The sequence below is a fragment of the Corvus hawaiiensis genome, unplaced genomic scaffold, assembly GCF_020740725.1.
Source record: "Corvus hawaiiensis isolate bCorHaw1 unplaced genomic scaffold, bCorHaw1.pri.cur scaffold_60_ctg1, whole genome shotgun sequence".
NCBI lineage: Eukaryota > Metazoa > Chordata > Aves > Passeriformes > Corvidae > Corvus > Corvus hawaiiensis.
In genome coordinates, this window is record NW_025963380.1 from 415,435 (window position 1) to 438,743 (window position 23,309).

General features: G+C 64.3%; 3 protein-coding genes across 3 annotated transcripts; all 3 read right to left on the reverse strand.

Moving 5' to 3' along the window:
• Window positions 1–241: 241 nt before the first annotated feature.
• LOC125321080 (serine/threonine-protein kinase pim-1-like) lies at window positions 242–2,779 on the reverse strand (the record flags this gene model as incomplete). Its single annotated transcript, XM_048293482.1, has 6 exons — window positions 242–279; window positions 462–611; window positions 860–1,036; window positions 1,671–2,037; window positions 2,243–2,293; window positions 2,411–2,779. Coding segments are annotated over 5 exons (1,071 nt in total), but the record flags the coding sequence as incomplete, so codon positions are not given.
• Window positions 2,780–9,532: 6,753 nt separating this feature from the next.
• On the reverse strand, window positions 9,533–12,070 carry LOC125321081 (serine/threonine-protein kinase pim-1-like; the record flags this gene model as incomplete). The annotated part of the gene is made up of 6 exons (XM_048293483.1): window positions 9,533–9,570; window positions 9,753–9,902; window positions 10,151–10,327; window positions 10,962–11,328; window positions 11,534–11,584; window positions 11,702–12,070. Coding segments are annotated over 5 exons (1,071 nt in total), but the record flags the coding sequence as incomplete, so codon positions are not given.
• Window positions 12,071–18,802: 6,732 nt separating this feature from the next.
• LOC125321082 (serine/threonine-protein kinase pim-1-like) lies at window positions 18,803–21,340 on the reverse strand (the record flags this gene model as incomplete). Its single annotated transcript, XM_048293484.1, has 6 exons — window positions 18,803–18,840; window positions 19,023–19,172; window positions 19,421–19,597; window positions 20,232–20,598; window positions 20,804–20,854; window positions 20,972–21,340. Coding segments are annotated over 5 exons (1,071 nt in total), but the record flags the coding sequence as incomplete, so codon positions are not given.
• Between the last annotated feature and the right edge of the window lie 1,969 nt (window positions 21,341–23,309).

Below are 23,309 nucleotides of genomic sequence, written 5' to 3' on the forward strand. Positions count from 1 at the left end.
TTTGCTTCCCGGCCAGGCTGTGCAATGCACAAATCTGGGAGCAGCCCCCTGCGTGTGGACTCATCTGCAAATTCGCCGTGGAGCCTGGCTTTGGAGAAGGTGCCACAATTGAAGTCCATCATCTTCAGCTTGCCAGGTGGAGGAAGAGCTTGTCATCCTTGATGTCACCCTCCATGTCTCCAGCAGCAGCAGCCGCACCTGGCACAGCTTCTCCAGGGGCTTCTTCTTCCCTGGGGCTGGAGCAGGCTGTCAGTGCTCTGCCCAGGGCCCCGGCTGTCGCTGAAGCAGGACAAGCAAAAGCAGCTGGCATGGGGGCCACCAGTGCTGGGAAGAGCAGCTCAGCTCCAGCAGCAGGGCTGCGCGTGCCCAGCTGAGGAGCCCTGCGCAGCGATTCAGGCAGGACAAAAACTCTGCCTTTCTTTGCTGCCTCTTGCCAAGGCACGTGTGCAGCTGGAACTTACCGGCTCCCTGGCTCAAAGCGTGCGTGTGGCTCTCTCCATTCTCCTACGGCACGCGAATATCCTGCATCCAAGGATCACAGGACAGGTCTTCTAATGAGGGCCTTTCCGAGGAGAGCACGGATAAACACCGTCGGATGAGATCCTGGCACTCTGCGCAGAGAAAGCAGAAAGCACCAGTCAGTTGCAGAAGGCTCCTGTCCGCTTTGCCCCACTCTTGCCATGGCCAGGCCGTGCTGCCTGTGCTCAGGGCTGTGCCTAAACTTTGCCATCAATTCTTTCTTTTGGAGGGGAGCAGGACATTGCCACCTCCTCAGCAGCTGCCAGGATGGCATGCTCCTGAGCCCGCTGCTGTCTCCCAGCACTGCTATTCCCCCCGTGCTGCAGAGACGAGGATCCACCTGGAGAGAGCCGTCGTGGGAGCGAGAGCCGGCCCCAGGTGCTGTTCCAGCCCCTCCTGAAAGGGTGCTCCCCGCAGACCATCTGGTGCAGCACGATGCCCAGGGACCAGACGGTCGCTGCCTCGCCGTGGTACCAGCCGAGGTGCGTCCATTCCGGGGGGCTGTAGGACGGTGTTCCTATGGAATAGAGATGGAGTTCTTCAGGGGGACGCTGCCTGCTCCCAGAGCCTCACCCCAGCATCCCTGGGCCTGCGGGGGCCGCACCCGCTGCCCTCTCGCCAGCACCGGGGACTTGTGTCCAAACTGGGGGTTGGAAAAGAAGCCGCTGGTGTCGCAAGAGGGCAGCGGAAGCCCTGGCAAGGCCCGAGCATTCCATGCAAAGGAAAAACGCACTTGGTGCTGGGGAAAAACCACGCTTTCATCCTCCCTGCCTGCACTGCCCCAGAAACCATTCTTAAGCCAAGGCAAGCGCGGGCAGCAGAGCGGTCTGAGCCCTGTCTCGCCTGCACACCAAACGGGCTGGAGCACAGGTTCTGGCCCCCCCTCTCTGCTACCCCCACCCACGGGTGTTTCTGTGGCGCTGGCTGCCCCAGCCCCAGCGCCAGTCCTGGGCAGAGTGGCTGGCAAAGGCTGCCAGCAGGGCTGGAAGATGGGCCCTCAGCCAGCGCCGCTCAAAAGCAGCTCAGCTGAAGACTCCGGCTGCCATGACTGGCAGCAAAAGGGACGATCCCCCGGGCCACAGCCGGCTTGGGCTGTGAGCTCTTGGGCTCTGAGATGCCGCTACCAGGAGCCTCCCCCTGCGTGGGCTCACCTGCAAAGCTGGTGTAGGCTGCGGCTTGCAGGTAGGTGCCACAGCCAAAGTCGATGAGTTTGGCCTGCCCGGTGGCCAGGTCAACCAGGATGTTCTCTGGTTTGATGTCCCGGTGCAGGACCCCGCAGCTGGCGCAGTGCCGCACGGCCTCCAGCACCTGGCGGAACAGGTGCCGCGCCACCTCCTCGCACAGGAAGCCCCGTGCCCAAATGAAGTGCAGGAGGTCCTGAGACCGCTCCGGGCGCTCCAGCACCATCACCACGTTGCTGGGGAGCTCCAGCCACTCGTGGAGCTGGACGATGCCGGGGAAGCCAGCGGACACCTTGTCCAGCAGCACGATCTCCAGTGGTGCTCGGGTGCCGTCGGGCTGTGGGAGGAGCACGATGCCGTCAGCGGGGCCGATGCCGTGCCGGGGCTCGGCAAGCCCTCAGCCAGCCGGGGACGCTCTGCGCGCTCCGCTGGCCCCACGGCCGCTCTCCCTCGAGGCGTTCTGGCGGCTTCCACCCTGCCGGGCCTCGGCTCATCCCCGCCCGTCGCGCCCCGGCTTCTCCCGCTGCCCCTCGCTCACTCACCAGCTGGCCCCAATGGTGGATGCGGTTCCGTGGCACCCGTTTGATGGCCACCTGCAAGGCAAGGGGAGCAGCGGGCTGAGCTCGCCGCCCGCCGTGCCGAGCCCCGTGCTCCTTCTCCTCCTCCTTTGCCCCCCGCCTCCTGCGCCCGCCGCCGGCCCCGCCACTCACCGGGGCGCCGTCCGAGAGCCGCGTCGCCGCGAAGACGCTGCCGAAGCCGCCGCGCCCCAGCAGCGAACCCAGCCGGTACCGCTCCTTCAGGCCCTGCTGCGCCTTCCCTGCCGGCGAGACGCGGCCGTCAGCGCTCGGCCCGGGGCCAGGAACGGCCGCCGAGCGCCGCTCAACCGCCCCGGGCCGGCCATGTCCACATGTTGGCTCTTTTGAAGCGGACACCGGCGGCTCGGGGCCGGCGGCCGCGCTCAAGAGCGGCGGACTTCGGAGCGGGGAAGACGCTGCGGAGGCGGCGGGAGCGGCCGCGCCGCCTGTGTCCCCGGCGGGCCCCGGCAGGAGCCGAGGCCGGGGTCGGGGTGGGGGTAGGGGTCGGGGTCGGGGTCGGGCCAGCCGGAGCCAGGGGCTGGCGATGGTGCCCAGGAGCCAGGCACTGATGCCCGCCCAGCAGCGCCACAGCCAGGACGGCGAGAGCCGGGCGGAGGCGGGACCGCGGCGGGACGCCCGGGGGCGGGGAGGGGGCAGCCCCGCCCGGGGCCGGGGGCGGGCCGGGGGCATGGCCCGGCCGGGCGTGGGGAGAGGGAGGCCGCGGGAGGGGGGGTTGGGGAACGAAAGGGAGAGCGGGAGAGGGTGCGAGACACTGGGAGAGGGAGAGGAGGAGCAGGAGAAGGGACGCAGAGGGTTCGTGGACTCGCTGCTCTTCTGCTGCTCTTGTGCTGCTGCTGCCGCTGCTGCCGCTGCTGCCGCTGCTGCCGCTGCTGCCGCTGCTGCCGCTGCCGCTGAAGCGCTGGGAGCGTTTGTCCGCGTGTCCGTGTGTCCGGTGCCCGTTTGTCCGTTCCCCCCCGCGCGCCCCACGGCCGAGCCCCGCGCGCCCCGGGGCAGCACGGGCCGCTCCGCTCCGGGGCCGAGGCGGAGTCCCGGAGCATCTCTTCCTCCCGCAGCCACAGCAAACCCGCTCGGCCATTGGGAGCATTTTTGCACACGTTTCCCTTTGAAGGGCTCCTCTCTACCCCCATTTCCAAGGAGTCTCCCTGGGGTTTTGGCACCTGCAGCGACAGGGCAGCGATTGGGCTCCAAACTTCAAGAAACACATGGAGGGGCTGGAGCATGTCCAGAGATGGGAATGGAGCTGGGGAAGGGTCTGGAGGACTTCTGAGGGGCAGCTGAGGGATCTGAGGGGGCTGAGCCTGGAGGAAAGGAGGCTCAGGGGGGACCTGGCTCTCTCCAAGTCCCTTACAGGAGAGGGCAGCCAGGAGGGCTGGGGCTCTGCTCCCAAGGGAAAGGACGAGAGGAAATGGCCTCGGGGGAACCTTTGGGGTGGATGGTGGGGAAATTCTCATCCTCCATGTCTCGACAGAGGGGGAGGGGGGGAGGGGTGGGGCACGACCTGGGGACACGGGGGTGGTGACGGTGGGCTGGGGACACGGGAAAGGGCACGGGAAAGGGCACGGGAAGCCAAAGCCCCGCTGAGCGCTGGCGCTGGGCTGGCGCGGGGTGAGCCGGCAGCAGGGCCCCACAGCCCTGAGGGACTCGCCCTGACGCCCGGGGAGTATTGATCCTGGTCTCTAAAAAATGACACTCAATAAAATACCATTAAAAGATGCCTCCTTCTCCTTCTCCTCCTCCCCCATCCCTTCTCCTGCTCCTCCCGGGCCCAGTGCCCACCCTTGGCCCCCCGTTTTCCCAGCGCGGTCGCATCCGGCGGGAGGAGCCGGGATGGAGTCGGGGCAGGTCGGGCTGGGGCAGGGCTGGGCTGTGGGCCCGGCCTGGGAGCCCCCCACGCGCCCCCTCCTCAAATTCCCCTGGCGGGGGGCGCTGGGGGCGAGGGGGGGCGCAGGTGGGGTCCGGGTGGGGAGCGCCGGGCGCTGCGGGTCTGCCTGGCAACTGGTGAGTCACCAGCGCCGCGCGCTCTGATTGCCTGAAGGTTGTTCAGCGCCTTCTCTGATTATCTGATACTCGCGGGCAATTTTGGTTGGTCGGTGGGGGCTGTGGGGCGGCTTAGGGGGGGGGCCTCTGCGCCTTTGGGGTTCGCTGGGTGCCGATTTGGGGTTGAGGCGCCTCCCAAGGACCCCCCCGGGGGGGCGACACAAGGGTGACACACGGGGGTCCCCATTCCCGATCCATCCTGGGGCCGGTTCCGCCCCCTCCACTCTCGGTCCCCGCGCGGGATCCCCCAAAGTCCCTTCCCACTGTTCCCCAATCAACGGGACCGGGGCGAACTGGGAAGCCTTCCTGGGAACACTGGGAGCAGCCGGGCAGGGGCAGAGTGACAGCGGGGCTGGGGGGGACACACGACCCCCCAAAATCAGTTCAGTGCCGCAGCGTGTTGTGCACAATGTATATGCTGACAAGAGAAGGGGGTGCTTTTGGAACATGTTCCTTCCTGACACGTCTGTCTGTGGGAGCTTTAGGTGCTTGGACTCAGGGATAGCGAAGGTGTGTGAAAGTGACTGGGCTGCGAGAATCATGTTGCACAGGGAAGAGGGAAGGTCAGCAAATGTCTCCTGTCCTGGCACATGTCTCAGTCTGAACTGCAGCTGGAGATGCTTCACTTCCGCCAAGGACTCTGCCACCTGGAGAGAAGGATGCGCTCGATGGAGTTGAGAAAGAAAGTGCGTATCACTAGCTTGTTTCCTCTAGTTCCTAGACAGCAAAGGGGCTATGAAAGCCAGCAGTGGCTTTTTGTTCTAGGACTTTTTCTTGACAAGCAGCTGCTGGATGTTTGGAAGGGGGTTTGGCATATGCAAAAATGAGAGGGTAAGATGGTACACTGAGCTTGAGAGAAGAAGCATATCTTCAGGGATTTGGATGCATTTCAGAGGGTGTGAGTTCCATGCTGAGCAGCTGATGGCACAGAAAAGGTTCTAAAGAAAGAGGCCGTGCTGGAATTGCCTTTTCTTTTGCAGCCTAGAAACTGCACAGCCAACAGCAAAAACGATTCCTCCTCCCTCCCTGCACCATGCAGGATCACATTCCTTTATGTCTCCAAGAGGCAGGATGCACAGCCGAGCTCTTCCACCGACTGCTCGCACACCACTGGGGCCGCGCCAGCGGAGCGCTTGGCTTTTTCCTGGGCACTGTCAGCGCTCATCGAAACAAGCACACGATAGCGCTGCCCACTTGCAGAAGAAGGAATCACTGCGAGCCCAGCTCGAAAGCAGCCCAAGGGCAGAGGCAACTTGGAAACTTCCCTGCTCTCAAATCAACGGTGTCAGGACAAAAAGATTTCCCTCATCTTCCCCTTGCAAGTGCAGACTCCTCTTTGCACCCACACTCCAAGAGCAAGATGAACTCCTTTGCCCTAACTTGCACTTTCCTTCTCAGCTCTAGGCACCATCCTAAGCCTTCCCTCTCGCAGAGTCAGGATCCAAAGACAACGGCACCAGGGACTGCTCACACACGAAAGGCACCAGGACAAAAGGCTCCCGAGCTTGGCCTTTGCATTCCCGCTGACAGCTCAACAGCTCTAAGCCAGAGAAGTGCCTGGTGGGAACAGCCTTTAGAATCACTCTCAGCACCTCATGACAAGGAGCTGCAGCGTGTGGCGATGAATCTCCAGCAGCCTCCTGCCCCAGAGTGTCCCCCGGGAGCAGCCATGCTCCAGGCCGTCACTGCCACCTGCACACCCAAAGGAGCCGGTGTTCCACACCACGGCTGTGCCTGGGACAGAGACACGAGTGGCCACAGAAGTGGCCATGGCACTGTCCGCACGCTGTCCCTGCTGCTTCTCCCCCAGCCGCTGGCGGGGCACCAAGTCCCAGCCACCCACTCCTAAAGCCACTGGGACACTGCGGGGGCTCGTGGAAGCCGGCGGCCATTGTGACACAGCGGGGCTGCACAGAACCCACGCTGCTTTGTGACCCGTGGCTCCCAGGAAGAGCCTTTGTGATGCTGGGGACCTACACGGAACCCTGGCTCCACTGTGACACCAGCACAGAAGCTCGGGGAGCCCTGCAGACCGTGGGGATGCTAGGGAAGCTGACGGAAGCCTGGGCACCACAGTGACGCTATGGAACCTGGTGGAACCGAGGGGCCACGGTGACACTCTGGGGCCTTTTGGAAGCAATGAGACCCTGGTGGGAAGCCACGGGATGATTAATCCTGACAGGAACCTGCTCCAGGTGGGCTCCTCTCTCCCAGCTTCCACAAGCGCTGCTAGGATCCCACTGCGGCACTGGCTTGTCCCGGGCTCACGGCTTCCTTTGGGAATGGCTCTGCTCCCGGATGGCATGCTGCAGAGAATGCAGGTAGATTTTGTGCTCCCTCCTGGCATGCAGGTGGACAAGAAAGCCTGATCCAGCCCCCCCTCAGCCCATGTCCGGCTGTGTCACTGGGGCGGGGGAACTTTGGGAGCAGCCCCAGCCCTGCTGCACAAATCCACAGGGAGCTGGGATTTTTCCAAGTCTCGTGTCTCCGTTGTGCCGTACTCCCAAAGAAGCAGCACCCCCTCCCGATGAACACGGCGAGTTACGCGGATGCTTGTCAGCTCCACTGCCTGCCTAGAAATCTGGGAACTGCTTCTACATGCTGCTCCCTTCAGCTCTTGGGCACCGACTGACACAGAGCTGGGAAACAAATCCCCTGGCTGCTGGCTGACAAGGTGACTTCCGCCAGAGTCAGAGCTCCGTGGGAAATCTCTATCCACGCCTGTCCTTTGAATAGATCCGCACACGGGGTGCGCAGGGACGTGTCCTGTATGGAAAGGAAGGAGTGTGCCAGCACCGTGACTGACACTTTCCCTCTCCGTGTGCGTTGCAGAGCCACGGGTACACAGACGTGATGGAAACCCTCGCACAGCCAGAGCCTTCTGTCCCTGCAGAACGGAGCGCGGCGGGTGGGGGCGGTTGGTGGGCAGCGAGTCCCGGACAGCGGGCGAGATCCGGCTCCACAGCTGCCAGGCCCCGCTAAGGCTTAATGCCGCCTCCTCGGCAACAGGAAAGGCCTTCAGCCTCGTCCCTGCCCAGAGGAGCAGCGCTGGTCTGGCTGCACAGCTCCTTTTCCCCACAGGTCACAGGAGATGAGATCACAATGCTTGCAACCACCGACTGCGAGCCACAGCTCTGGGTGCTCACCATGAACCTCAGCTCTGCGAGCGCTGTCTGCCCCAGGCTCCAGGGGATGCAGTGGGAGCCCGGCTGGGCTCTGCCCTGGGACCATCCTCCAGGGACAGCTGCACACAGGGAGCATTTGGTTGCCACAAAGAGCCAGGCCATGGCTGCAGGGAGCTGCTCCAGGTGCGGCCTGCACTGCTGTGTGCTGCGCTCTGGGGCTGCTGCTCCCCGCAGAGGGGACTGCCCTGGGGTGCCAGAGGAGACAAAGAAGCTCCATCTTAAGCCTAACTGGGCTGGGTGGCTGGGCTGGGAAGAGTGGCGAGAGTCAAGGGCATTCACAGAGCTCATCCTGCTCTGTGAAGAACGAGGAAAAGGGAGTGGGAAGCCAGCAGTGAGCAGAGCTGAGGCCTGGAGAGCAGCTCTGAATGACACCCAAATCTCACCAGACCTCTGAGACATTGCTGTTCTTCAGCCAGTGACTACATGAGTCCCTAAACCTGGGGCTCGCTCTTCCTCGTGGCCAGGGGCATCAAGGAAGGCTACAGTGCAATGGGGACTGCAGTGAGCTGGGAACTCACTGGGGGAAAGAGGGAGCACTTGTGGAGCAAAAGGCAGGTGGGGGAGAGAACTGTTCAGAGAAGGGCTGAGCTTCAGCTTGAGCAAGCTGAAAAACGTCATTGGGGGTCATCCCAGACTGATTTCATTTCAGAAGTTACTGAACAAGTTTGTTATTGGGGGGTGTCATATTTTCCCCTGGAGGTGCACGCTCTGCAAACGTGAGCTGCACTGCCGAGCTGCTCGGGCACGTCTCTGCTGCAGGTCACGGCGTTTCTTCTTTGGCTTCTCGTGGCCCCGGGGCTGAGCCGCAGCAGAGCCCTGGCGGAGCCCAGAGCAGCCTCAGCATCCACAGAGCCCGGCTGCAAGGAGGCAAAGCAGAAAGCGCCCGTCAGCTGAAGGCTCCCGTTCCCCTTGTCCCAGCCGCCCGCGGTGCCCAGGCCGTGCTGGCCGTGCTCAGAGCGCTGCCCAAAGCTGCCCAGCATTGCTGCCTCTGGCAGGAGAGCAGGAGGGCAGGACACGTGCCCAGCCTGCAGCCGGCCGTGGCACAGCCACCTCCTCAGCAGCTGCCCAGAGCGGGATGCTGCTGCGCTCGCTGCCGTCTCCCAAAAGCCCTTATCCCAGCCGTGCCAAGAGGACGGGCACCCACCTCACGCCTCCCGCCGCCAGAAGAAAAGCTGCTCCCAAACGCTGTCCTCAGCCTTCTCCAAGGGCACGTCCCACCCACGCCGCAGCTGCTCCCGAGCACTTCGCCATCCGGACCCGACAGCACCTAGAACGCTTCCTTTGGAAAAACAAACCATAAATCAATGAAAAGAGATTACAGACAAAAAGGGGAAACAAGGAAAAAGGTAAAAAATCTTCTCTCTGCTGGGGCCTTGAGGAAGGCCCAAGCCCGCCATGCGAGGGAAAAACCCACCCACGGGCCAGGGCAGCCCACGCTTTCTGCCTTCCCCCTGCACTGCCCCCAAAAGTCATGCTGAGCCCAAAGCCAACAAGGGCAGTGGAGTAGCCCAAGCCCTTCCTTGCCTGCAGAGCAAAGCAGCCCATGCACAGCTTCTGCTGTCCAACCTCTGCTCCCACCATGGGGCTTGCTTTGTGTCGGGCCGGCTGCCCCAGCCCCAACGTGGGGCACGGTGGGTGCTGGGGGCTGTTGGCAGGGCCAGGAGCAGACTCCCAGTTCAAAACCAGCCCAGCCTATCCCCCCAGCCCTGCCAAAAAGCAGCTTGGCAGCCGACTGAAGAATTGGTTGCATCCGCCCCAGCAAAGGGGGGAACCTTTGCTTCCCGGCCAGGCTGTGCAATGCACAAATCTGGGAGCAGCCCCCTGCGTGTGGACTCATCTGCAAATTCGCCGTGGAGCCTGGCTTTGGAGAAGGTGCCACAATTGAAGTCCATCATCTTCAGCTTGCCAGGTGGAGGAAGAGCTTGTCATCCTTGATGTCACCCTCCATGTCTCCAGCAGCAGCAGCCGCACCTGGCACAGCTTCTCCAGGGGCTTCTTCTTCCCTGGGGCTGGAGCAGGCTGTCAGTGCTCTGCCCAGGGCCCCGGCTGTCGCTGAAGCAGGACAAGCAAAAGCAGCTGGCATGGGGGCCACCAGTGCTGGGAAGAGCAGCTCAGCTCCAGCAGCAGGGCTGCGCGTGCCCAGCTGAGGAGCCCTGCGCAGCGATTCAGGCAGGACAAAAACTCTGCCTTTCTTTGCTGCCTCTTGCCAAGGCACGTGTGCAGCTGGAACTTACCGGCTCCCTGGCTCAAAGCGTGCGTGTGGCTCTCTCCATTCTCCTACGGCACGCGAATATCCTGCATCCAAGGATCACAGGACAGGTCTTCTAATGAGGGCCTTTCCGAGGAGAGCACGGATAAACACCGTCGGATGAGATCCTGGCACTCTGCGCAGAGAAAGCAGAAAGCACCAGTCAGTTGCAGAAGGCTCCTGTCCGCTTTGCCCCACTCTTGCCATGGCCAGGCCGTGCTGCCTGTGCTCAGGGCTGTGCCTAAACTTTGCCATCAATTCTTTCTTTTGGAGGGGAGCAGGACATTGCCACCTCCTCAGCAGCTGCCAGGGTGGCATGCTCCTGAGCCCGCTGCTGTCTCCCAGCACTGCTATTCCCCCCGTGCTGCAGAGACGAGGATCCACCTGGAGAGAGCCGTCGTGGGAGCGAGAGCCGGCCCCAGGTGCTGTTCCAGCCCCTCCTGAAAGGGTGCTCCCCGCAGACCATCTGGTGCAGCACGATGCCCAGGGACCAGACGGTCGCTGCCTCGCCGTGGTACCAGCCGAGGTGCGTCCATTCCGGGGGGCTGTAGGACGGTGTTCCTATGGAATAGAGATGGAGTTCTTCAGGGGGACGCTGCCTGCTCCCAGAGCCTCACCCCAGCATCCCTGGGCCTGCGGGGGCCGCACCCGCTGCCCTCTCGCCAGCACCGGGGACTTGTGTCCAAACTGGGGGTTGGAAAAGAAGCCGCTGGTGTCGCAAGAGGGCAGCGGAAGCCCTGGCAAGGCCCGAGCATTCCATGCAAAGGAAAAACGCACTTGGTGCTGGGGAAAAACCACGCTTTCATCCTCCCTGCCTGCACTGCCCCAGAAACCATTCTTAAGCCAAGGCAAGCGCGGGCAGCAGAGCGGTCCGAGCCCTGTCTCGCCTGCACACCAAACGGGCTGGAGCACAGGTTCTGGCCCCCCCTCTCTGCTACCCCCACCCACGGGTGTTTCTGTGGCGCTGGCTGCCCCAGCCCCAGCGCCAGTCCTGGGCAGAGTGGCTGGCAAAGGCTGCCAGCAGGGCTGGAAGATGGGCCCTCAGCCAGCGCCGCTCAAAAGCAGCTCAGCTGAAGACTCCGGCTGCCATGACTGGCAGCAAAAGGGACGATCCCCCGGGCCACAGCCGGCTTGGGCTGTGAGCTCTTGGGCTCTGAGATGCCGCTACCAGGAGCCTCCCCCTGCGTGGGCTCACCTGCAAAGCTGGTGTAGGCTGCGGCTTGCAGGTAGGTGCCACAGCCAAAGTCGATGAGTTTGGCCTGCCCGGTGGCCAGGTCAACCAGGATGTTCTCTGGTTTGATGTCCCGGTGCAGGACCCCGCAGCTGGCGCAGTGCCGCACGGCCTCCAGCACCTGGCGGAACAGGTGCCGCGCCACCTCCTCGCACAGGAAGCCCCGTGCCCAAATGAAGTGCAGGAGGTCCTGAGACCGCTCCGGGCGCTCCAGCACCATCACCACATTGCTGGGGAGCTCCAGCCACTCGTGGAGCTGGACGATGCCGGGGAAGCCAGCGGACACCTTGTCCAGCAGCACGATCTCCAGTGGTGCTCGGGTGCCGTCGGGCTGTGGGAGGAGCACGATGCCGTCAGCGGGGCCGATGCCGTGCCGGGGCTCGGCAAGCCCTCAGCCAGCCGGGGACGCTCTGCGCGCTCCGCTGGCCCCACGGCCGCTCTCCCTCGAGGCGTTCTGGCGGCTTCCACCCTGCCGGGCCTCGGCTCATCCCCGCCCGTCGCGCCCCGGCTTCTCCCGCTGCCCCTCGCTCACTCACCAGCTGGCCCCAATGGTGGATGCGGTTCCGTGGCACCCGTTTGATGGCCACCTGCAAGGCAAGGGGAGCAGCGGGCTGAGCTCGCCGCCCGCCGTGCCGAGCCCCGTGCTCCTTCTCCTCCTCCTTTGCCCCCCGCCTCCTGCGCCCGCCGCCGGCCCCGCCACTCACCGGGGCGCCGTCCGAGAGCCGCGTCGCCGCGAAGACGCTGCCGAAGCCGCCGCGCCCCAGCAGCGAACCCAGCCGGTACCGCTCCTTCAGGCCCTGCTGCGCCTTCCCTGCCGGCGAGACGCGGCCGTCAGCGCTCGGCCCGGGGCCAGGAACGGCCGCCGAGCGCCGCTCAACCGCCCCGGGCCGGCCATGTCCACATGTTGGCTCTTTTGAAGCGGACACCGGCGGCTCGGGGCCGGCGGCCGCGCTCAAGAGCGGCGGACTTCGGAGCGGGGAAGACGCTGCGGAGGCGGCGGGAGCGGCCGCGCCGCCTGTGTCCCCGGCGGGCCCCGGCAGGAGCCGAGGCCGGGGTCGGGGTGGGGGTAGGGGTCGGGGTCGGGGTCGGGCCAGCCGGAGCCAGGGGCTGGCGATGGTGCCCAGGAGCCAGGCACTGATGCCCGCCCAGCAGCGCCACAGCCAGGACGGCGAGAGCCGGGCGGAGGCGGGACCGCGGCGGGACGCCCGGGGGCGGGGAGGGGGCAGCCCCGCCCGGGGCCGGGGGCGGGCCGGGGGCATGGCCCGGCCGGGCGTGGGGAGAGGGAGGCCGCGGGAGGGGGGGTTGGGGAACGAAAGGGAGAGCGGGAGAGGGTGCGAGACACTGGGAGAGGGAGAGGAGGAGCAGGAGAAGGGACGCAGAGGGTTCGTGGACTCGCTGCTCTTGTGCTGCTCTTGTGCTGCTGCCGCTGCTGCCGCTGCTGCCGCTGCTGCCGCTGCCGCTGAAGCGCTGGGAGCGTTTGTCCGCGTGTCCGTGTGTCCGGTGCCCGTTTGTCCGTTCCCCCCCGCGCGCCCCACGGCCGAGCCCCGCGCGCCCCGGGGCAGCACGGGCCGCTCCGCTCCGGGGCCGAGGCGGAGTCCCGGAGCATCTCTTCCTCCCGCAGCCACAGCAAACCCGCTCGGCCATTGGGAGCATTTTTGCACACGTTTCCCTTTGAAGGGCTCCTCTCTACCCCCATTTCCAAGGAGTCTCCCTGGGGTTTTGGCACCTGCAGCGACAGGGCAGCGATTGGGCTCCAAACTTCAAGAAACACATGGAGGGGCTGGAGCATGTCCAGAGATGGGAACGGAGCTGGGGAAGGGTCTGGAGGACTTCTGAGGGGCAGCTGAGGGATCTGAGGGGGCTGAGCCTGGAGGAAAGGAGGCTCAGGGGGGACCTGGCTCTCTCCAAGTCCCTTACAGGAGAGGGCAGCCAGGAGGGCTGGGGCTCTGCTCCCAAGGGAAAGGACGAGAGGAAATGGCCTCGGGGGAACCTTTGGGGTGGATGGTGGGGAAATTCTCATCCTCCATGTCTCGACAGAGGGGGAGGGGGGGAGGGGTGGGGCACGACCTGGGGACACGGGGGTGGTGACGGTGGGCTGGGGACACGGGAAAGGGCACGGGAAAGGGCACGGGAAGCCAAAGCCCCGCTGAGCGCTGGCGCTGGGCTGGCGCGGGGTGAGCCGGCAGCAGGGCCCCACAGCCCTGAGGGACTCGCCCTGACGCCCGGGGAGTATTGATCCTGGTCTCTAAAAAATGACACTCAATAAAATACCATTAAAAGATGCCTCCTTCTCCTTCTCCTCCTCCCCCATCCCTTCTCCTGCTCCCCCCGGGCCCAGTGCCCACCCTTGGCCCCCCGTTTTCCCAGCGCGGTCGCATCCGGCGGGAGGAGCCGGGATGGAGTCGGGGCAGGTCGGGCTGGGGCAGGGCTGGGCTGTGGGCCCGGCCTGGGAGCCCCCCACGCGCCCCCTCCTCAAATTCCCCTGGCGGGGGGCGCTGGGGGCGAGGGGGGGCGCAGGTGGGGTCCGGGTGGGGAGCGCCGGGCGCTGCGGGTCTGCCTGGCAACTGGTGAGTCACCAGCGCCGCGCGCTCTGATTGCCTGAAGGTTGTTCAGCGCCTTCTCTGATTATCTGATACTCGCGGGCAATTTTGGTTGGTCGGTGGGGGCTGTGGGGCGGCTTAGGGGGGGGGCCTCTGCGCCTTTGGGGTTCGCTGGGTGCCGATTTGGGGTTGAGGCGCCTCCCAAGGACCCCCCCGGGGGGGCGACACAAGGGTGACACACGGGGGTCCCCATTCCCGATCCATCCTGGGGCCGGTTCCGCCCCCTCCACTCTCGGTCCCCGCGCGGGATCCCCCAAAGTCCCTTCCCACTGTTCCCCAATCAACGGGACCGGGGCGAACTGGGAAGCCTTCCTGGGAACACTGGGAGCAGCCGGGCAGGGGCAGAGTGACAGCGGGGCTGGGGGGGACACACGACCCCCCAAAATCAGTTCAGTGCCGCAGCGTGTTGTGCACAATGTATATGCTGACAAGAGAAGGGGGTGCTTTTGGAACGTGTTCCTTCCTGACACGTCTGTCTGTGGGAGCTTTAGGTGCTTGGACTCAGGGATAGCGAAGGTGTGTGAAAGTGACTGGGCTGCGAGAATCATGTTGCACAGGGAAGAGGGAAGGTCAGCAAATGTCTCCTGTCCTGGCACATGTCTCAGTCTGAACTGCAGCTGGAGATGCTTCACTTCCGCCAAGGACTCTGCCACCTGGAGAGAAGGATGCGCTCGATGGAGTTGAGAAAGAAAGTGCGTATCACTAGCTTGTTTCCTCTAGTTCCTAGACAGCAAAGGGGCTATGAAAGCCAGCAGTGGCTTTTTGTTCTAGGACTTTTTCTTGACAAGCAGCTGCTGGATGTTTGGAAGGGGGTTTGGCATATGCAAAAATGAGAGGGTAAGATGGTACACTGAGCTTGAGAGAAGAAGCATATCTTCAGGGATTTGGATGCATTTCAGAGGGTGTGAGTTCCATGCTGAGCAGCTGATGGCACAGAAAAGGTTCTAAAGAAAGAGGCCGTGCTGGAATTGCCTTTTCTTTTGCAGCCTAGAAACTGCACAGCCAACAGCAAAAACGATTCCTCCTCCCTCCCTGCACCATGCAGGATCACATTCCTTTATGTCTCCAAGAGGCAGGATGCACAGCCGAGCTCTTCCACCGACTGCTCGCACACCACTGGGGCCGCGCCAGCGGAGCGCTTGGCTTTTTCCTGGGCACTGTCAGCGCTCATCGAAACAAGCACACGATAGCGCTGCCCACTTGCAGAAGAAGGAATCACTGCGAGCCCAGCTCGAAAGCAGCCCAAGGGCAGAGGCAACTTGGAAACTTCCCTGCTCTCAAATCAACGGTGTCAGGACAAAAAGATTTCCCTCATCTTCCCCTTGCAAGTGCAGACTCCTCTTTGCACCCACACTCCAAGAGCAAGATGAACTCCTTTGCCCTAACTTGCACTTTCCTTCTCAGCTCTAGGCACCATCCTAAGCCTTCCCTCTCGCAGAGTCAGGATCCAAAGACAACGGCACCAGGGACTGCTCACACACGAAAGGCACCAGGACAAAAGGCTCCCGAGCTTGGCCTTTGCATTCCCGCTGACAGCTCAACAGCTCTAAGCCAGAGAAGTGCCTGGTGGGAACAGCCTTTAGAATCACTCTCAGCACCTCATGACAAGGAGCTGCAGCGTGTGGCGATGAATCTCCAGCAGCCTCCTGCCCCAGGGTGTCCCCCGGGAGCAGCCATGCTCCAGGCCGTCACTGCCACCTGCACACCCAAAGGAGCCGGTGTTCCACACCACGGCTGTGCCTGGGACAGAGACACGAGTGGCCACAGAAGTGGCCATGGCACTGTCCGCACGCTGTCCCTGCTGCTTCTCCCCCAGCCGCTGGCGGGGCACCAAGTCCCAGCCACCCACTCCTAAAGCCACTGGGACACTGCGGGGGCTCGTGGAAGCCGGCGGCCATTGTGACACAGCGGGGCTGCACAGAACCCACGCTGCTTTGTGACCTGTGGCTCCCAGGAAGAGCCTTTGTGATGCTGGGGACCTACACGGAACCCTGGCTCCACTGTGACACCAGCACAGAAGCTCGGGGAGCCCTGCAGACCGTGGGGATGCTAGGGAAGCTGACGGAAGCCTGGGCACCACAGTGACGCTATGGAACCTGGTGGAACCGAGGGGCCACGGTGACACTCTGGGGCCTTTTGGAAGCAATGAGACCCTGGTGGGAAGCCACGGGATGATTAATCCTGACAGGAACCTGCTCCAGGTGGGCTCCTCTCTCCCAGCTTCCACAAGCGCTGCTAGGATCCCACTGCGGCACTGGCTTGTCCCGGGCTCACGGCTTCCTTTGGGAATGGCTCTGCTCCCGGATGGCATGCTGCAGAGAATGCAGGTAGATTTTGTGCTCCCTCCTGGCATGCAGGTGGACAAGAAAGCCTGATCCAGCCCCCCCTCAGCCCATGTCCGGCTGTGTCACTGGGGCGGGGGAACTTTGGGAGCAGCCCCAGCCCTGCTGCACAAATCCACAGGGAGCTGGGATTTTTCCAAGTCTCGTGTCTCCGTTGTGCCGTACTCCCAAAGAAGCAGCACCCCCTCCCGATGAACACGGCGAGTTACGCGGATGCTTGTCAGCTCCACTGCCTGCCTAGAAATCTGGGAACTGCTTCTACATGCTGCTCCCTTCAGCTCTTGGGCACCGACTGACACAGAGCTGGGAAACAAATCCCCTGGCTGCTGGCTGACAAGGTGACTTCCGCCAGAGTCAGAGCTCCGTGGGAAATCTCTATCCACGCCTGTCCTTTGAATAGATCCGCACACGGGGTGCGCAGGGACGTGTCCTGTATGGAAAGGAAGGAGTGTGCCAGCACCGTGACTGACACTTTCCCTCTCCGTGTGCGTTGCAGAGCCACGGGTACACAGACGTGATGGAAACCCTCGCACAGCCAGAGCCTTCTGTCCCTGCAGAACGGAGCGCGGCGGGTGGGGGCGGTTGGTGGGCAGCGAGTCCCGGACAGCGGGCGAGATCCGGCTCCACAGCTGCCAGGCCCCGCTAAGGCTTAATGCCGCCTCCTCGGCAACAGGAAAGGCCTTCAGCCTCGTCCCTGCCCAGAGGAGCAGCGCTGGCCTGGCTGCACAGCTCCTTTTCCCCACAGGTCACAGGAGATGAGATCACAATGCTTGCAACCACCGACTGCGAGCCACAGCTCTGGGTGCTCACCATGAACCTCAGCTCTGCGAGCGCTGCCTGCCCCAGGCTCCAGGGGATGCGGTGGGAGCCCGGCTGGGCTCTGCCCTGGGACCATCCTCCAGGGACAGCTGCACACAGGGAGCATTTGGTTGCCACAAAGAGCCAGGCCATGGCTGCAGGGAGCTGCTCCAGGTGCGGCCTGCACTGCTGTGTGCTGCGCTCTGGGGCTGCTGCTCCCCGCAGAGGGGACTGCCCTGGGGTGCCAGAGGAGACAAAGAAGCTCCATCTTAAGCCTAACTGGGCTGGGTGGCTGGGCTGGGAAGAGTGGCGAGAGTCAAGGGCATTCACAGAGCTCATCCTGCTCTGTGAAGAACGAGGAAAAGGGAGTGGGAAGCCAGCAGTGAGCAGAGCTGAGGCCTGGAGAGCAGCTCTGAATGACACCCAAATCTCACCAGACCTCTGAGACATTGCTGTTCTTCAGCCAGTGACTACATGAGTCCCTAAACCTGGGGCTCGCTCTTCCTCGTGGCCAGGGGTATCAAGGAAGGCTACAGCGCAATGGGGACTGCAGTGAGCTGGGAACTCACTGGGGGAAAGAGGGAGCACTTGTGGAGCAAAAGGCAGGTGGGGGAGAGAACTGTTCAGAGAAGGGCTGAGCTTCAGCTTGAGCAAGCTGAAAAACGTCATTGGGGGTCATCCCAGACTGATTTCATTTCAGAAGTTACTGAACAAGTTTGTTATTGGGGGGTGTCATATTTTCCCCTGGAGGTGCACGCTCTGCAAACGTGAGCTGCACTGCCGAGCTGCTCGGGCACGTCTCTGCTGCAGGTCACGGCGTTTCTTCTTTGGCTTCTCGTGGCCCCGGGGCTGAGCCGCAGCAGAGCCCTGGCGGAGCCCAGAGCAGCCTCAGCATCCACAGAGCCCGGCTGCAAGGAGGCAAAGCAGAAAGCGCCCGTCAGCTGAAGGCTCCCGTTCCCCTTGTCCCAGCCGCCCGCGGTGCCCAGGCCGTGCTGGCCGTGCTCAGAGCGCTGCCCAAAGCTGCCCAGCATTGCTGCCTCTGGCAGGAGAGCAGGAGGGCAGGACACGTGCCCAGCCTGCAGCCGGCCGTGGCACAGCCACCTCCTCAGCAGCTGCCCAGAGCGGGATGCTGCTGCGCTCGCTGCCGTCTCCCAAAAGCCCTTATCCCAGCCGTGCCAAGAGGACGGGCACCCACCTCACGCCTCCCGCCGCCAGAAGAAAAGCTGCTCCCAAACGCTGTCTTCAGCCTTCTCCAAGGGCACGTCCCACCCACGCCGCAGCTGCTCCCGAGCACTTCGCCATCCGGACCCGACAGCACCTAGAACGCTTCCTTTGGAAAAACAAACCATAAATCAATGAAAAGAGATTACAGACAAAAAGGGGAAACAAGGAAAAAGGTAAAAAATCTTCTCTCTGCTGGGGCCTTGAGGAAGGCCCAAGCCCGCCATGCGAGGGAAAAACCCACCCACGGGCCAGGGCAGCCCACGCTTTCTGCCTTCCCCCTGCACTGCCCCCAAAAGTCATGCTGAGCCCAAAGCCAACAAGGGCAGTGGAGTAGCCCAAGCCCTTCCTTGCCTGCAGAGCAAAGCAGCCCATGCACAGCTTCTGGTGTCCAACCTCTGCTCCCACCATGGGGCTTGCTTTGTGTCGGGCCGGCTGCCCCAGCCCCAACGTGGGGCACGGTGGGTGCTGGGGGCTGTTGGCAGGGCCAGGAGCAGACTCCCAGTTCAAAACCAGCCCAGCCTATCCCCCCAGCCCTGCCAAAAAGCAGCTTGGCAGCCGACTGAAGAATTGGTTGCATCCGCCCCAGCAAAGGGGGGAACCTTTGCTTCCCGGCCAGGCTGTGCAATGCACAAATCTGGGAGCAGCCCCCTGCGTGTGGACTCATCTGCAAATTCGCCGTGGAGCCTGGCTTTGGAGAAGGTGCCACAATTGAAGTCCATCATCTTCAGCTTGCCAGGTGGAGGAAGAGCTTGTCATCCTTGATGTCACCCTCCATGTCTCCAGCAGCAGCAGCCGCACCTGGCACAGCTTCTCCAGGGGCTTCTTCTTCCCTGGGGCTGGAGCAGGCTGTCAGTGCTCTGCCCAGGGCCCCGGCTGTCGCTGAAGCAGGACAAGCAAAAGCAGCTGGCATGGGGGCCACCAGTGCTGGGAAGAGCAGCTCAGCTCCAGCAGCAGGGCTGCGCGTGCCCAGCTGAGGAGCCCTGCGCAGCGATTCAGGCAGGACAAAAACTCTGCCTTTCTTTGCTGCCTCTTGCCAAGGCACGTGTGCAGCTGGAACTTACCGGCTCCCTGGCTCAAAGCGTGCGTGTGGCTCTCTCCATTCTCCTACGGCACGCGAATATCCTGCATCCAAGGATCACAGGACAGGTCTTCTAATGAGGGCCTTTCCGAGGAGAGCACGGATAAACACCGTCGGATGAGATCCTGGCACTCTGCGCAGAGAAAGCAGAAAGCACCAGTCAGTTGCAGAAGGCTCCTGTCCGCTTTGCCCCACTCTTGCCATGGCCAGGCCGTGCTGCCTGTGCTCAGGGCTGTGCCTAAACTTTGCCATCAATTCTTTCTTTTGGAGGGGAGCAGGACATTGCCACCTCCTCAGCAGCTGCCAGGGTGGCATGCTCCTGAGCCCGCTGCTGTCTCCCAGCACTGCTATTCCCCCCGTGCTGCAGAGACGAGGATCCACCTGGAGAGAGCCGTCGTGGGAGCGAGAGCCGGCCCCAGGTGCTGTTCCAGCCCCTCCTGAAAGGGTGCTCCCCGCAGACCATCTGGTGCAGCACGATGCCCAGGGACCAGACGGTCGCTGCCTCGCCGTGGTACCAGCCGAGGTGCGTCCATTCCGGGGGGCTGTAGGACGGTGTTCCTATGGAATAGAGATGGAGTTCTTCAGGGGGACGCTGCCTGCTCCCAGAGCCTCACCCCAGCATCCCTGGGCCTGCGGGGGCCGCACCCGCTGCCCTCTCGCCAGCACCGGGGACTTGTGTCCAAACTGGGGGTTGGAAAAGAAGCCGCTGGTGTCGCAAGAGGGCAGCGGAAGCCCTGGCAAGGCCCGAGCATTCCATGCAAAGGAAAAACGCACTTGGTGCTGGGGAAAAACCACGCTTTCATCCTCCCTGCCTGCACTGCCCCAGAAACCATTCTTAAGCCAAGGCAAGCGCGGGCAGCAGAGCGGTCCGAGCCCTGTCTCGCCTGCACACCAAACGGGCTGGAGCACAGGTTCTGGCCCCCCCTCTCTGCTACCCCCACCCACGGGTGTTTCTGTGGCGCTGGCTGCCCCAGCCCCAGCGCCAGTCCTGGGCAGAGTGGCTGGCAAAGGCTGCCAGCAGGGCTGGAAGATGGGCCCTCAGCCAGCGCCGCTCAAAAGCAGCTCAGCTGAAGACTCCGGCTGCCATGACTGGCAGCAAAAGGGACGATCCCCCGGGCCACAGCCGGCTTGGGCTGTGAGCTCTTGGGCTCTGAGATGCCGCTACCAGGAGCCTCCCCCTGCGTGGGCTCACCTGCAAAGCTGGTGTAGGCTGCGGCTTGCAGGTAGGTGCCACAGCCAAAGTCGATGAGTTTGGCCTGCCCGGTGGCCAGGTCAACCAGGATGTTCTCTGGTTTGATGTCCCGGTGCAGGACCCCGCAGCTGGCGCAGTGCCGCACGGCCTCCAGCACCTGGCGGAACAGGTGCCGCGCCACCTCCTCGCACAGGAAGCCCCGTGCCCAAATGAAGTGCAGGAGGTCCTGAGACCGCTCCGGGCGCTCCAGCACCATCACCACGTTGCTGGGGAGCTCCAGCCACTCGTGGAGCTGGACGATGCCGGGGAAGCCAGCGGACACCTTGTCCAGCAGCACGATCTCCAGTGGTGCTCGGGTGCCGTCGGGCTGTGGGAGGAGCACGATGCCGTCAGCGGGGCCGATGCCGTGCCGGGGCTCGGCAAGCCCTCAGCCAGCCGGGGACGCTCTGCGCGCTCCGCTGGCCCCACGGCCGCTCTCCCTCGAGGCGTTCTGGCGGCTTCCACCCTGCCGGGCCTCGGCTCATCCCCGCCCGTCGCGCCCCGGCTTCTCCCGCTGCCCCTCGCTCACTCACCAGCTGGCCCCAATGGTGGATGCGGTTCCGTGGCACCCGTTTGATGGCCACCTGCAAGGCAAGGGGAGCAGCGGGCTGAGCTCGCCGCCCGCCGTGCCGAGCCCCGTGCTCCTTCTCCTCCTCCTTTGCCCCCCGCCTCCTGCGCCCGCCGCCGGCCCCGCCACTCACCGGGGCGCCGTCCGAGAGCCGCGTCGCCGCGAAGACGCTGCCGAAGCCGCCGCGCCCCAGCAGCGAACCCAGCCGGTACCGCTCCTTCAGGCCCTGCTGCGCCTTCCCTGCCGGCGAGACGCGGCCGTCAGCGCTCGGCCCGGGGCCAGGAACGGCCGCCGAGCGCCGCTCAACCGCCCCGGGCCGGCCATGTCCACATGTTGGCTCTTTTGAAGCGGACACCGGCGGCTCGGGGCCGGCGGCCGCGCTCAAGAGCGGCGGACTTCGGAGCGGGGAAGACGCTGCGGAGGCGGCGGGAGCGGCCGCGCCGCCTGTGTCCCCGGCGGGCCCCGGCAGGAGCCGAGGCCGGGGTCGGGGTGGGGGTAGGGGTCGGGGTCGGGGTCGGGCCAGCCGGAGCCAGGGGCTGGCGATGGTGCCCAGGAGCCAGGCACTGATGCCCGCCCAGCAGCGCCACAGCCAGGACGGCGAGAGCCGGGCGGAGGCGGGACCGCGGCGGGACGCCCGGGGGCGGGGAGGGGGCAGCCCCGCCCGGGGCCGGGGGCGGGCCGGGGGCATGGCCCGGCCGGGCGTGGGGAGAGGGAGGCCGCGGGAGGGGGGGTTGGGGAACGAAAGGGAGAGCGGGAGAGGGTGCGAGACACTGGGAGAGGGAGAGGAGGAGCAGGAGAAGGGACGCAGAGGGTTCGTGGACTCGCTGCTCTTCTGCTGCTCTTGTGCTGCTGCTGCCGCTGCTGCCGCTGCTGCCGCTGCTGCCGCTGCTGCCGCTGCCGCTGAAGCGCTGGGAGCGTTTGTCCGCGTGTCCGTGTGTCCGGTGCCCGTTTGTCCGTTCCCCCCCGCGCGCCCCACGGCCGAGCCCCGCGCGCCCCGGGGCAGCACGGGCCGCTCCGCTCCGGGGCCGAGGCGGAGTCCCGGAGCATCTCTTCCTCCCGCAGCCACAGCAAACCCGCTCGGCCATTGGGAGCATTTTTGCACACGTTTCCCTTTGAAGGGCTCCTCTCTACCCCCATTTCCAAGGAGTCTCCCTGGGGTTTTGGCACCTGCAGCGACAGGGCAGCGATTGGGCTCCAAACTTCAAGAAACACATGGAGGGGCTGGAGCATGTCCAGAGATGGGAACGGAGCTGGGGAAGGGTCTGGAGGACTTCTGAGGGGCAGCTGAGGGATCTGAGGGGGCTGAGCCTGGAGGAAAGGAGGCTCAGGGGGGACCTGGCTCTCTCCAAGTCCCTTACAGGAGAGGGCAGCCAGGAGGGCTGGGGCTCTGCTCCCAAGGGAAAGGACGAGAGGAAATGGCCTCGGGGGAACCTTTGGGGTGGATGGTGGGGAAATTCTCATCCTCCATGTCTCGACAGAGGGGGAGGGGGGGAGGGGTGGGGCACGACCTGGGGACACGGGGGTGGTGACGGTGGGCTGGGGACACGGGAAAGGGCACGGGAAAGGGCACGGGAAGCCAAAGCCCCGCTGAGCGCTGGCGCTGGGCTGGCGCGGGGTGAGCCGGCAGCAGGGCCCCACAGCCCTGAGGGACTCGCCCTGACGCCCGGGGAGTATTGATCCTGGTCTCTAAAAAATGACACTCAATAAAATACCATTAAAAGATGCCTCCTTCTCCTTCTCCTCCTCCCCCATCCCTTCTCCTGCTCCCCCCGGGCCCAGTGCCCACCCTTGGCCCCCCGTTTTCCCAGCGCGGTCGCATCCGGCGGGAGGAGCCGGGATGGAGTCGGGGCAGGTCGGGCTGGGGCAGGGCTGGGCTGTGGGCCCGGCCTGGGAGCCCCCCACGCGCCCCCTCCTCAAATTCCCCTGGCGGGGGGCGCTGGGGGCGAGGGGGGGCGCAGGTGGGGTCCGGGTGGGGAGCGCCGGGCGCTGCGGGTCTGCCTGGCAACTGGTGAGTCACCAGCGCCGCGCGCTCTGATTGCCTGAAGGTTGTTCAGCGCCTTCTCTGATTATCTGATACTCGCGGGCAATTTTGGTTGGTCGGTGGGGGCTGTGGGGCGGCTTAGGGGGGGGGCCTCTGCGCCTTTGGGGTTCGCTGGGTGCCGATTTGGGGTTGAGGCGCCTCCCAAGGACCCCCCCGGGGGGGCGACACAAGGGTGACACACGGGGGTCCCCATTCCCGATCCATCCTGGGGCCGGTTCCGCCCCCTCCACTCTCGGTCCCCGCGCGGGATCCCCCAAAGTCCCTTCCCACTGTTCCCCAATCAACGGGACCGGGGCGAACTGGGAAGCCTTCCTGGGAACACTGGGAGCAGCCGGGCAGGGGCAGAGTGACAGCGGGGCTGGGGGGGACACACGACCCCCCAAAATCAGTTCAGTGCCGCAGCGTGTTGTGCACAATGTATATGCTGACA